At 36.2% G+C, this 14521-nt stretch overlaps 2 protein-coding genes across 2 annotated transcripts; one reads left to right on the top strand and one right to left on the bottom strand.

Annotated features, from left to right (window-relative positions):
- Positions 1 to 11: 11 nt before the first annotated feature.
- Positions 12 to 4762, top strand: LOC144446751 (uncharacterized). Its single transcript, XM_078136579.1, has 4 exons — positions 12 to 136; positions 2074 to 2265; positions 2934 to 3013; positions 3299 to 4762. The coding sequence occupies exons 2-4, from the start codon at positions 2094 to 2096 to the stop codon at positions 3674 to 3676; spliced, it is 630 nt and encodes a 209-aa protein (XP_077992705.1). The 5' UTR covers positions 12 to 136; positions 2074 to 2093; the 3' UTR covers positions 3677 to 4762.
- A 1498-nt stretch (positions 4763 to 6260) lies between these two features.
- Positions 6261 to 11641, bottom strand: LOC144446621 (uncharacterized). Its single transcript, XM_078136425.1, has 3 exons — positions 11378 to 11641; positions 10918 to 10991; positions 6261 to 8696 (listed from the first exon to the last, which is right to left on the bottom strand). Exons 1-3 carry the CDS (start codon positions 11553 to 11555, stop codon positions 7161 to 7163), a joined length of 1788 nt encoding a protein of 595 aa, XP_077992551.1. The 5' UTR covers positions 11556 to 11641; the 3' UTR covers positions 6261 to 7160.
- Between the last annotated feature and the right edge of the window lie 2880 nt (positions 11642 to 14521).

The raw sequence follows: 14521 nt of genomic DNA, 5'->3' as shown, positions 1-14521 counted from the left end.
ATTACGCAGCACAACAAGGGGAAACGGATGATCAGCGTGATATTTGCCGTGTGTTTGCTACAATCACTGCAATAATCGACAAAATCTCTTCTTGTTGTATCAAAGCATAGATTTAAGAACGTCAACACAATACGACGTAAGTATTTAATTATGTTTTACACACCAAGATGCACTGTACTCATACCATCGTGTGTAGGAGAGTCATATCCTTCGTGTAAACATGCATGTATGCGATTGTTGATATCTAGGTTAAAGGTCAAATGAGGTTATTTGAACCTTTTTTCAATGGATATATTTAAATTATTTTCAAAGTGAACCATGCATGTCAATTCTTCACTTTCCTGTTTTCAATCCTATGTACTCCAAGCGACGTAGTAGGGAAAATGTGTTGTTACTAGTATAATATATTTAAAGCGTGGTTTATTGCTGAGTCTTTTTTTCCTCTTTCGTAGAACGACGGTCGTTCGTCGTTAATTTGCCTTTGTTTACTTTCTTCTCTCCTTCTTTAAATGTACAGTCCTCAGAATGAGTATTTTACAAGTCGTAAGGTGATACCTGCACGTAATACACTGTGTACACCCAGATCACTATAGAGTCTAGTTGTCTGAGGTGTACATGTACATGACTATAATTAACGACAGCGTACTCCATTAACTTATTAAAATTTCATTATGGAACTCGTTGACAGTCTAAGAATTAAATTATGCACAATATGATGATCAAACCAAAAGTCACACATGACTTCTTTTGTCGAAGGACGTTGTTGTTCTAAATATAACCTTTGCAACATCAACACCGGAATGTTGTAAAGTCGGTAATCGCCTGATCAGCGTTTTTAGATAGAAACTATGTGAACAAAGTTCAGTCAACAAATATTTATTACGAAATATCAGGTGAACCAGAATAGGCAACAAAATAAAACCCACAAGCATACGACATTTTTTACTATGTTTACATTTGATATTTAGGGAATAATAATTTGTGTATTAGAAATTTAATCAGATCTAAAGTTGAACTGACATTTTCATCTTTCACACGTGGGATTCCAATCTGTTTTTTCATCGTGTTTTCACATGATGATTCCAGTGATGAGTCATGTGACTGACCCAGAAGATGAGCCTGGCCAACAAAGTCTACATATGTGGATGACGGCTCATCAGTTTTGCTGGTGCTCCAATACTTTAAATTTACATATTCATTACAAACACGCATACCAAATGCAAATATTTAAATTGTGTTACTATATTCTATATACTGTATTCTGTATTGGAGAAGTATGTTAGTCTGAAAGGTCCAGTCGTTGGTCCGTTTATGTATAACCACTCACATAAAGAATGCCTGGATCTTTTATGCTAAGAAGTATATCAAATTAACCTATAATACAGCCAGATTCATGTTTACTGGCTCTGTTTGATACAACCATGTAGGAAACCATGTATCAAATCAGCCCACTCCCCCATGTTAAAATAACTAAGGTAAAGGCAATTTAGATTTGATACCATATGCGTTGAGCTGTCACTTTGAATGGTTGTTTTGCAATTCATTGCTGAAAATGCAATTTGGTTTCAAGAAAGTGATAAATATGTTTTATTATTTGTGTAACATAATATTTTGTGATAAATCACCCTAATATAAAAACATGATTCATCCACTCAGTCTGAATGAAGTGTATGACTCACAATAGAGTTTTAAGAGACTGGAAAATTGCAAGTCAATGTACCCAAATTGATTTTTTCATTTAGAAGTATATTCAATTATATGTCTATGTTCTTAGTACATGTTGCAGAAAGCAGAAAAAGAATTCTAGAAGAGATAGTTAGGTTGTATATTGCAAATCATTGAGTTTTACCAACCCTTGTTATGTGCCAGAAATGCAGTCATTATGTTTTGACAAACAACAAAACAAATAACACAAATGATGGAAATAAAGGTAAATAAAGACATCTAGCTGCTTTCGGCACATCATATTTTAATCAGATTGATCTTCTTCAAGAAGGGGAGGGAGTTCTAGGGGTTACATAATTGTTATTTCAGTCAGTATTGGGAATGATTGAAAATCTTGTTTGTTTTCAGATTGTAATGTGACCGCTGACATGATGAACCGTTGCATAGTGGCAAGTGGGATTCCAAAAAATACTACTATCAAACAACTGAAGAATTATTTTCAGGAAAAACAAAATGGTGGTGGGGAAGTGACCAATGTGGTATATCCGTTAGATTTGGATGAAGTTGATACTGCTGTTGTTACCTTTGCTAATGAAGAAAGTAAGTACACAGTTATCCATACATATTGAGTAGCGTCTTGATGCTTGAATGGTTAGAGTGATCGGCTCGGAATCTGTGGGTTGCATTTTCAAGCTGCAACTCTGCCATCTCTCTCTGAATGGCTAAATTCCTTGGACAAGAATTGAACCATGATTGTGTCCCAGTCAACCCAGCTTGGGACCTGGTAGGATAGAGGTTACAATATTTAATGTGAATACTTAATTATATGTGCTTACAGAGGCTGTAATTGATTGTATGATTCACAGGGAGGTGAGAAAGTATAACAGGGTTATTGTGCCATAATAGGTCCATGCCAGGGGTAATAAATTGTAAAGTACTTCAAGCACAGTGTGGGAATGCACTATACAAATATAACATTTAATGATTATTATCATTATTATTCCATTACTGGGAATTCAAAGATTTTAATATTTAAAGCATTTATTTTTTTCTGTTAGTATTTACAAAGCCTGTCAACCTGAACAGGCAAATTACTCATAAATAATTACAACCTTCGGTTGTATAAACAAGAACTAATTTGTACATTTTCCTCAGTTTATGCTGTTTAACTTATGATCAACTTTGTACATTTTTTGCTGTAAAATATACTTCTTTCTCTTTTCTTCATTCAAGATTGATAATTTTACTTTTATTTCTGTATATTCCAGCTACACAGAGTGTCGTTATGAAAAGACAAATGATGTCTGGTCATGTTATAGAAGTGAGACCTCTTCTGCCAAAATTGAAGGTATGTTCATCTGAAGGAAAAGTTATCTAATAAACTCTAGTTGCCAAAATTCAATGATGTGTTAGTTAAAATTCAACAATTATTTTTTTGTGGAGTGAGCCATAGATGAGGACAATAAGACTTTGATTGTCAACATTTTGATTCTTAGTAATCTATATAGTTATACATTCATTGTCAATGATCGTTTTGTGCCAGAGTTGTTTTTTTTATTTAAAGTCAAAGATCGATACATATTACTCATCTATATTGCCACTTTAAAATGCCTTTTCTGTTCTTTTTCCTAAGACATATGAAGTTAAGGCTACGCGAGAGCTTCCAAAGGCTTGCCTAAGATCCCCATCACCTAAGCAACCTGCAAGGAGTGTGGATGGAGGGGAAAATAAAGAACCATTAATGCAGGAAATATCATGTAAGACGGCGACAACTACGCAACAACAAAGGCCTGCCAAATGCACAGCTAGAATGAGTACAGGAGGAAAAGTACGAAAGCCAAGGCTGTTGATCAGAATTACAAGTGATGCAATACCAAAGACTAGCCCTAAACAGGGAGAAAAACTACCACATAAAAAACGTACAGCCAGAATGAGTACTGGTGGTATTCCAAGACAGCAGCAGATAGCACTCAAACATAGAAAGAGGAGAAGCAGGAACACTTGTTCGTAGACATGTGATGTTGAAATCTGTGATATCACTATATCAGACAGTGACTGATAGAATAACTTTGTTGTCCTTCAGTTAATCAAAGAATTTGTGTGGTCCCAAAATTCAATATAATGTAATGTTCTATGGGACTGAACAGGAACATTAGTAGATCGATGCACAAATTCATCAGTAGATTGTCCATACTACTGGTTGATTTCCATGGGATGTGACATTTCCAATGTGGTTGAATATGTTACAGAGTAGAGCTAGATTTATAGCTCAGCATCTTGGCTATCTGGCATGAAAATCTCATTTGAGCCAGTATGTTGAGTTAGATAGCCTAGTCTTTAGGCTACTAAATTTACTTCTATTCTATATTATAGGTCTGTTGATATTTTCTGTATTCAACTCCATTACACATTGTCGTAGGTGATCAGTTTTGTGAATTGTTGCAGTGGTTGAATATTGTTGATAGGATCTGGTATACTGTTTTACTCCATGGTATTGGCATGTTGAACTGTGAGGGTACATTTTGATGATTACTAACTTAAAAAGTCAGATTTTGTAATAATCACATTGATGGCAGACAGACAGTACTATTAATATGGTATAGACAGTGGTTTGGAAGTTGTTAGGAATTGATCACAAAACTGATGATTTTAACTGATGATAACAAACAATAGCTAGAAACTTCTTGCTAAACAATTTACAAGTAACATTTTTTAAGAGATGACAGATTACTACGTATTTAGCATAAAAATTTGCAATTTTGTCCTTGTCTCAAAGTATTGCAAGAAGCCATGTGTGAGTGGAACTTCCTATGTGTGTTAAAGTAGGAATGAACTGTAAAGCCAGTGTGTATTTGTAAATAGAAAATATGGATATACTAATTTTATAGTCTGTAAACTCATGTAAACTTCCCAAGATATTAATTGTTAAGTTTTGCACATCTGATATGGATATTAAAAACTAGAAATTCAGTGTGCAGACTTCCGAGACATTGATAAATTTGAACATCATATATGGTTATTATTTTAAAAAGTCACAGTAAATTTATTACTATATGAAAACATATAGTGTGGTTTTACACATAACAAACTAATAATTCCCCCAATAGTTCTCCTATTCGTATTTCCATACAAAAATATTTATACGCATTAGGATTCAAGATTCTCGAAATTAACATTCTTGAAAATTATAGTTTATGACAAATATATGTATACTTATATATTATATATCACATGTTTTTTATTGGAACAAAATGTTCGTACGTATTTGCTCTTCACGGATATATAAACTTTGTTGAAAACAAAAGGGAAATAAACATATACGTAGATCAAATTGCAATGGCAGCTAATATTTTATACGGATATTGTATTTAAAGGCCAAACTATGTTTGAAAAGATTAAATAAAAACACAAACACTTTTAGTAGCCTGTGTATAATTCAAGTGAAAGTATTGACAAGTTGTTAGCTGTGAGTCGACATATTCGTAGTTGAGGTCACAGGTCATGAACCCATATTCGTAGTTGAGGTCACAGGTCATGAACCCAGCTGCGAATACACAAATAGTGTTGGTCATGTGGCTGGGAATGTCTATGTCATGTATATTTACTTGCTGTTAGTGATTCTGTCACAGGGAGCTCAGGAACCTTGTTACAAATAAAGAAAATATATGCAGGAGTACATGAAAATCCCCCAAACACATGAATAATATTATCCATAGCTTGCTTCCATTATTATACATGAACATATTAGTCTGCATTCACACACAGCACAGCACAGCACAGCACACCATCAATCAAATATCACTATCAATATAACATTGTTTTTGCTAGTATGTCCTCGACCACCAGAACTGCACGAGTGAATTCAATGTACACACTTGTAATTCATAGTCAATGCTTTGTGAATCCTTCAAAAATGTAAAAAAAAATCATTTACTTCTGTCCATGGTTGAATTCAAAAACTTATATTGGTTACTTCACAATCGCAAAAATAGAGTTGGGGTGTAGTACTTGACCTAGTAGGTAAACTTATTCGATGATACTGATGATGGGGCCAATATGTTGTGAAAGATGGGTATATGGGCCATGAACGATTATTTTTATATCCAAAATCATGTTATTAAATCATCTAAATTCATAATGTAGCAAAGAAATTGCTATCTTTCTACCTTAAGTGTGGAATGTACAGTTTCTAATTGTTTTCTGCTTGGTTGTACTAATAGAACCTGTCAACACTAACATGAAATCGGATGTAAAAGACATTTTTTTCATGATTTATGCGCCAAATTCAAATTACTAGGTCGATCCTCCTACACCGAATCGCGGCATTTGGTAAGAGGAATGACACACTAAGTTGTGACTAAATGTAGCGTTTCAAAGAAAACAAAACGCCACATCTGAATCACAACTTTAGGACATATTATTTGCCAAATTTTGTTCGCTTAGTCGAGGACAATATGAGTCTTAGTGGCATATAGGGGATCTTGCCACAACGAAGTCGAAAACGAGTGGTGACAAATTCTTTGTAACTAGTATTTTCCAGTCCGAACGAAGACAAATATTGGAGAATAATATAAATATATCTGACAGTCCTTAATAAGCTTAATCTAAGATAGATTGGGACGATTCTGAACGTCTTTGGCTCATATTTCGAGCACAGCAGCACCAATCAGACAGGCACGAGTTTTACATGTCATGAGGCGGTATTTTCTATTCTGATATGTACAACTTGGTTTTGCAAGGAATAATATCAACTCGGACAAATAATTTGCTTGCAGACCAAAATAACAACTTGCAGCATGTTTATTTATAAAGTTGTGATAACGACACCATTATGGATCACATTACATTATTCAAACTCTGTGATAACGTTAACATGAACAATCGGAATCATAATAAAATAACAGCATACATGTACTTCTCAATGAATGTTCTCAGTAAATATTAAATTATTTGTTTCTCAGAACATATTTGGATGAGGGCAGGATATCAGCTATTCACTACTGGAATCATCTTTAATGTTCGTTATTGGCTGATCAATTTAGGCCACTCCCTCAACACACAAGATAAGAAAAATTATGAAGGCGTACAGAAAACTAGGGAATACGAATGTTGAACATAAGAAAATTGAACTGAATAATAGAGGTGATATCTTGAAATGTTAAGCCAATGTAAAGTTGTTGCTATGATTATTATTATACATCCCATCAACTTATAGCTTGAATTTATGATGTGTTACTGTGCAGATTTGTAGATTATTGTTTCATTCAGTACGTAAAACAGCAGTAGAAAATAGTCGACGCCTCTATGTGTTAGTTTTCACTGCGGAATAATTGTAGCTCATATTATATTGAAGTTGCCTAGCAGTTTAATATATAAACCTGACAACAAGAAAAGCTTATATGTTAGGCAAGAATTTATGGAAGACAAAGAAGTCACACAAAGAAACATGTCATAACTTCTGTGATGAACTTGGCTTGCACTTATATGCATTGGTATCAAGCTTTTGAAGTTTCAGTGCTATCACTTTCCTTTAAACCTGCATCGTCTGGTTTCTCTTCCTCTTTCGTATCCTCATGAATTTCTTTATCATCTTCATCTTTATGGGTATCGTGTCCCCCATCCTCACCTCCTTCTTCGTCTTCTTTGAGCTCGTCTGATTTATCTTCTTCGACACGAATTTCGCCCGTCGATTCCCTAGGAGAAGTTTCAACTGTATCGCTTTGGGGATTATCCATTAATGATGCTCCGGGCATATCTGCTGCAATTCCTGGAAATGTGGCCTTTTTAATCTCTCTTGCTATCTTGTCAACTTCATCTTCTTCTACGCCACTCTTGCCATCATCTTCGGGTGTTTCTTCATCTGCAATCTTAGATGCACCTTCTCTGATCTTGGTAAGCAAAGACTCAAATATTTCTTCTTTTGGTTTAGGCTTTTCGTCTGCAGTCAGAGGTTCCATATCTCTAATCTTGTCACTTAGATCGGCTTCCCAGGAGCGCACCTTGACTCGACCAGAATCCATGGCGACTGAGAGCTTGTCAAAGAAATGTCTCTTAGCCTGCTCAATTGAACGTCCACTTCCATATATGGCATAGTGACTGGCATCCTCTTGCTTGACCAAAACATCTGGTACGTTAGTCTGAGTATCCAGTGCTGCTAGTTCTATCTTCTCTTGGTCGCTAATTCCTTCTGGTACGTGCAGGTCATACTTCTTCAAATTATGAAACGTGCTTTCATAGATGGAGACGAACTGTTGTTTAGCCCTTTGGACCTGACCTGGAGCTGTTTCAGAAGAGGCTGGAGAAATAACCACAGATGTTATGGTAGTTCCTCCATCGTTTTTCAAATCAACATTACATTCGTCTTGGATTGTCTTTAGGCTTTCTTGATGTGCTATTTCTAAGTATCGGAAAACATCTGCATCAACCTGCAGGCTTGTATGGTTTCCTCCTGAGTCATCTCCTCCATCCTCTTCAAAATCGTCCATTACCATCGAAAGTACTGTTGCTTCACTCAATAAATCAATACCCCGCCCTCCTCTTCCAATTCTATCGCCATCATCAAGGAGACCTTCGATGTCTTCATCTAAAGCTTTTGCTCCTCCATGTGCCCCTTCTACTGCAGCTTCTAGATCCGATATTCCGATTGTTCTCTTCGGTAACGGCCACGATTCACTGTCTGCGCCACTCTCTCTTGATGTATACTTTTCACGTGCAGACGCCGATGGTAGTTCTTCTTCCGTATGATCAGAGCCCATAAATCGCCAGATCTTGGATGAAATGGCGTCAGACGCACCAGCGCCATCTCTTGTCCATTTGGCAGAAGAATGTGATTCGCCTCGACCACTAAGTTCCTCGAGGTATCGACGAGCGGCATCAATTTGGAACCAGTTTCCTCTGACGGTGTAGTATTTCTCTCCGTACGTCTCGTTCTCTTTACACTGCAGTCCGAATTGCCACTGTAAAGTATTTCTCGCTTCTGGAATGGATCTGATCAAATCATGATCGATATCTGCTGTAAGGTTGTGGAATACCTGTATAGAAAATAAACAATAAAAACATTTGAAATTGCATCATAAATATGGCATTGACAGTTATTGTTGCACACATTCTAAAAGGCCTCGGAAAAGCTACAGTGTTAAGTATTGTTTTAAATAGTTAATTATGTGGATAATTAATTTGGCTGACTTCAGACATCTATCGAATGACTAGAAACAATTATGTACATCAGCACAGATCCTTTTAAAAATGTTTTCTATATTCATGGTTTCTATTCGTTTAGTCCTACTGGATAAATAGTGTTTCAGTTTTTGTTCCATGCTAACATTTAATTGTATTTTTTACTTTATTGTTACTTATACATGTGCATTAAAGTGGCCATATGGATAAGGATTGGGTATTTATTTTGGATTTTGGATTCATAAAACTATTTTATCATGGCTTCCTTCTTGTAAAACGATGTTGTGAAACAAATACGCCAAGGCCTTGTTTGTAACTCAATAAATTGCAAATGATTAATAAATTAATGTGCAATATGTTTACAATAACATACTTTTTTAAAAGGCATTTTGTTGCTTTTTGCAATTTATTGAATTCAAACACATGAAACTTGGTTGTATTATTTTTTAAAGTAAGAAACCACGATAAAAAATGTTTTATAAATTGAAAATCCTCATCCATATGGCCATTTTAAGACCACTATAGCGACAACTTGAACAATCATTGTTCTGTGCTCTATATGGCAACAGAACAATTTATGTCGATAACAAAAGGGATTGTTTGTGTAGATCGTTGTGGGGCTCAGTCTGACACTATCTACAATTATGTGTGTTTACAAGTAAGGAAGTCGTGGTAACCGCTCTATTAGTCTATTTATGATCGAGAGGAGAAGAGAGGCATATCTCCTCTACCAAAATTAATAGTTCTGAACTTCTAGGTCCTTCACAGCAAAAGCTCAGTTGTTTCTCATTCAACTCATTGAACACACACGTCCATATTCATAGCTACACATTGTTGTTCAAGAGGTATCAAGCATACACAATGTAATTCACTCTAAGAAATTACGTCATCATAAACATTTCTCTATTCCTCATGGCTTCTGGCCAGTACACATATTGTTATTTATTAGTATACTTCAATGTATATCACTGTTTAGTTTTTTTGGGTTTATTTTTTATAGTATACGATATTTGCCGGGTAAATCTCATCGGTTGTTAAAGCTGCACTAGCTGCAACATGAACCTATTAAAACAACAACAACAACAACAACAACAACAACAACAACAACAACAACAACAACAACAACAACAACGACGACGACGACGACGACGACGACGACAACAACAACAACAACAACAACAAACCAGCTGTGGTATTAAACATAATGACTTAATCACAGTGTCGTACACCTGCATAGTATCATCACAGTGGATAAATATAATGGTATAGCAGTACACATAGTCTGGCACAATACAGCGAATCACATTGATTTTTGGGTCCGCACCCTTAAATCAGCCCCACCCACCCCTCAACGCGATCATGGTTTCAACCTGTTACTATACTACTTATGGATAAATAGACCTACAATTAACATGTAGACCTACATTGTCAGTGAATATTATTGGTTGTCGGATGGTAAACAATACCCCAGGTACAACTACTGAAGGTTAAAAATTACTGCTTCAAGCATAGACAGTTCCCCTCCACTGTCTACATAAATGATCGAAGCTGTAATGTTGACAATCGTCAATGATAAGAGATGTTTCAAACATATCATGTGAAGGATGATTCTTTTAACTTGACAGGCGTACTAGATATTTGAATGTTAGTTTTATAACTATAAAAAAAGAACAGCATAGTAAACATATAGCAAGGTTTGGAGAAGAAAGCGATAGTGGCAATATCACAAATATAAACAATGTTAATAAACGACATTTATTATGCATGTGGTCTTTGTGAGACAATAAGACAATTGTATGGATGGAAAACTTGACACCTGACCAGACCCAAATGACGGTAGTAAATCCGTGTAACCGGATGTAGGTTCAAATTGGCTTGACCCGTTTAGTACTCTTGGTTGATTATTTACATTGTATGTTAAGTTATGTACATCAAAACAACAAACCAAGGTTGCCGTGGCACTCTATAAGGATGTGTACACAATATAAAAACTCAGTACAGTTTAGAGTACAACTTATGACCTTAACATGTCTTTTGGCATTGGAATTTGCATATGGAACAACAGAATGTATGTACCTGTCGACTTAGAGGTCGAGTCCCCAGATGAACTCTTTGCAGCTGTTGTGGCGCTCTCAACACGCTCTCTGCAACTGTAAATGAAGTACAAATCTGTGAAAATTACATCAAATGTTAACAATAACTGTATCAAATATCACATAGTAATTAGTATGCAATACCGTGTAATTATCTAAATAAGACTTATGTGCATGTTTCCGATAATTTACAGTAAAGTAAGTTCACATGTTAATATTGGACTTTGTATAGATTGTTGTTATATGGCAGAATTTAACTTCCGGGATTGAGTTCCGTGTTCATTTCAGTTCTTGAATGCGGGGTCTGCTAATTCCCAGAAGTAATTTAACATGCATGTATACATGAAGAAAACGAAAGTAATACACAGATCGCAATTTAAGCAGAATATGTTCCGTTTGTCTTTCTTGTAATTGAAAAGGTTTAAAATTATGAGAGTTCTCACCTTCAGCCGCTTCAAATGTAACAATCGCACAGTCGGATGCCGGAGTCTCTCTGATCGGGTATATCAAGCTGGCAACATCGCCGCCGCCATTCTTGCGTTTCTGAAAATGGATTTCTAGTTGATCTCGTGTAACACCAGCTGGTATGCCGGACACAATTATACTTCGTTCGCTCGACATGCTGCTTGCAAGATACGGTCAAATTCTTATGGGAGGAACACTTCTTTCCTGTGACACCACGAATACGAGTATGTTGTCAGGTACGCTTCATGTCAATGAAACAAGGTCAGAGTTCGCGACTGTCACGCAGCATACCAAAAGTTCTACATCTCTCCTGACGGTCAAAGTATTGAAGGTTGTTAATCGCCATGGCAACGGTTTGATTTTTAACCAGTTATACCATCTCAGCAAAACTGACAACGTAAAAGATAAGACTTAAACACACATCACACACATATTAAATTTGGGGGTAGATATTTACTACAAATATATAATTGAAATAGTTTTGTATGATTTAGATAACATAACTAATAAGATTGACATTGTGAATAAATCATGTAGATTGTTGTTAGTGTAGACTATAATCGATGATAAACAAATTAATAATGGAGTTCTTAGAGATGGATTATATCAGACTGCATAATGATCCTGACTCAATTTCAAATTGGTAGTCAATTAGAAGACATCGACCATGTGTATCATAATTATGATGATGATGATGATGATGATGATGATGATATTGTTGTTGTTGTTGTTGTTGTTGTTGTTGTTGTTGTTGCTGCTGCTGCTGCTGTTGGTGCTGCTGCTTTGTGTGTTTTGGGATGGGTGGGGCTAAATAATGTAAGGTTAATGCCATGAGTTCAACATTACTAGGTATATGATGTCCCCCTCCAAGTCGTATATCACAAATATCCATACACTCACACTTCTATTGACGCGTCATATACTTCGGTTTCTGGATAATGCTCTCTATTAGAAGAGGACAGAATGGATGGGGTACATATGACAAACTCTGCAATCTTTAAAGATGGTAAATAAAGCACTTCACTTCATCAGATAGGAAGTAACCTTGACGATGGTTCCTGTCTAAACTCACGCACATTTAATGACAATAGATATATACTATAATCTGACTATTATTAGATTATGGCGAATAGATCATTATCACAACTTACATGCTGCACATGCTTATTGAGTGATGGTTACAATCACTTGACATTTACGCAGGTGTCACAGTACAATGAGTATTACTAGTGACAACATGTACACTCTTGTTTGTTGAGTGTTGAGTGTTGGTTTTTGATCTCTTAATTTACTAAAGTATCTGGGATTTTTGGACGAAACACATCACAAATTTTGGAAACGTTCTTGCTCGAAGTTTTGCTAAAGAAAGTGACCAGTGAGATTTGAGTAGACACATAGGACTAACTTTGATTAGTTTTTCATTTTGTCTCCTAATCTCTGTGTTGGAGATGTAGATAGCAGTTTAGCTCTGTACGACCTCCCTTCCTCCCTAACTGCTAGCTAGTACCTATGCTAAGTACTATGTTACCCAGCCTATGCGACTACACAACATGTACATATACCCAAATCCTTCCCCTTTTTGTGGGGAATTTGACTCAGAAGGCCATTCTTCATTAGACTGACACCAGTCCCTTGGGAGATGTTTTTCTTACTTTTCTATTTTTTTTAAATCTCATATTGTTCAAATGTTTTGAGTTTGTTATACATCACTTTAGAAAATGTCCCCAATTTTTCACCACCCCCCCCCCTCCCCGTTTACGAGCATCCGCCGGACTACGCTTTCCAGACCCTGTTTCGCACTCATTCGATCTGATTATCATACCACAAAAAAGAACATAGTTCGGTTTTTAACAAAAAAACATTTACTTAAATAATTCAGTAAAGAATGAAAAAAGCCAGGAGACTTGAGCAATCTCCAGCAGTTAGTTATTAAACTCTTGCTTGCTAGGGCCGAAGATATTATCGAGTATTCTTCGGAAATAGTCGGATGCAAATTAGATAGGGAATCCCCTAAGTAATACTTCCGGGTCATACTTTCAAAACACATTCCGACTTGGTCACTTGCGACTTTCAGCGCAGAAGGAAATTTTCTGGAAAAGTATGTACAGTACAGCTCTAACCCAAGTTTCCAAGCTCGCTAGCCCGGCGCTAACCCCGGGCCACAGTGGCCCCGGAAAGTGTTGACTGGTCGGATTAACCGGCATTATAGAGCGCCTATGCATAACAAAGCAATGTGATTGACCGGCGCTATAGTACGAGGTGCATAACAAAGCAATGCGTTAAATGGACTCCATTGACAGGCGCTACAGTGTGTCAATGCATAAACAAAGAAATTGCGCTCTGTGGCGCAACACTACGGAGCGGCAACAGCACTGATAATGTTCATTTCACGAAGTACAAATTGTCAGAAAGGTGAGTGGCATTATATTGTTCCGATTGATTGATTGATTGATTGATTACTAGTATTATAATATTCCAGTTTTCATGAATTAAAAAAAAATAGATGAGTGCCAGTATCTTTAGTGAATAAAAATAAGAATGTGAAAAACATGCTGTATTTTTGAATTTGTGAATTGACAAAACTACGGTTGACTGTTCTCTCCAATTTGATACAATTGATATCAATGTTTATACATGTGCACCTGTTGTTTGTTTCTGTTAGACTTCTGTCATGCCACAGCCGGAAGCAAAATCAGCCGTCTACTTGCCGCCTAGACTAGTTGTACCAGAACTGCATCAAAGAACGATTGACATTCTAGGGGATGTTTTGAATGGTATCTTTCACTTTTTCTCACAACAGTTTTTTTACGAACCCATTGAACTTTGGATGAGTTTTAATACAAGGTGCGATACATGAAGCAACGCGGTGAATGCCTGGGCAAGCAACTGCGATGTCGCGTTTACAGGATGTAACTAGTTGCTTGCCCAGTCCCAAGATCTGTGGCAAGGCAAACCGATGGACATACGTACACATACAAATGTTACAGGTCAATAAAGGTTAAGTCTTCTAGCGGTAGAAACTTATAAGAAATATTGTTAAAAACTGCTAATATTACCAATAAAATTTCTGGAAACATGTACCGATATCGATATTAAAACTATATTCAATTCGAAGTTCGTTT

The sequence above is a fragment of the Glandiceps talaboti genome, chromosome 15, assembly GCF_964340395.1.
Source record: "Glandiceps talaboti chromosome 15, keGlaTala1.1, whole genome shotgun sequence".
Taxonomy (NCBI): domain Eukaryota; kingdom Metazoa; phylum Hemichordata; class Enteropneusta; family Spengelidae; genus Glandiceps; species Glandiceps talaboti.
This window is presented reverse-complemented; position numbering and strand designations above follow the sequence as displayed.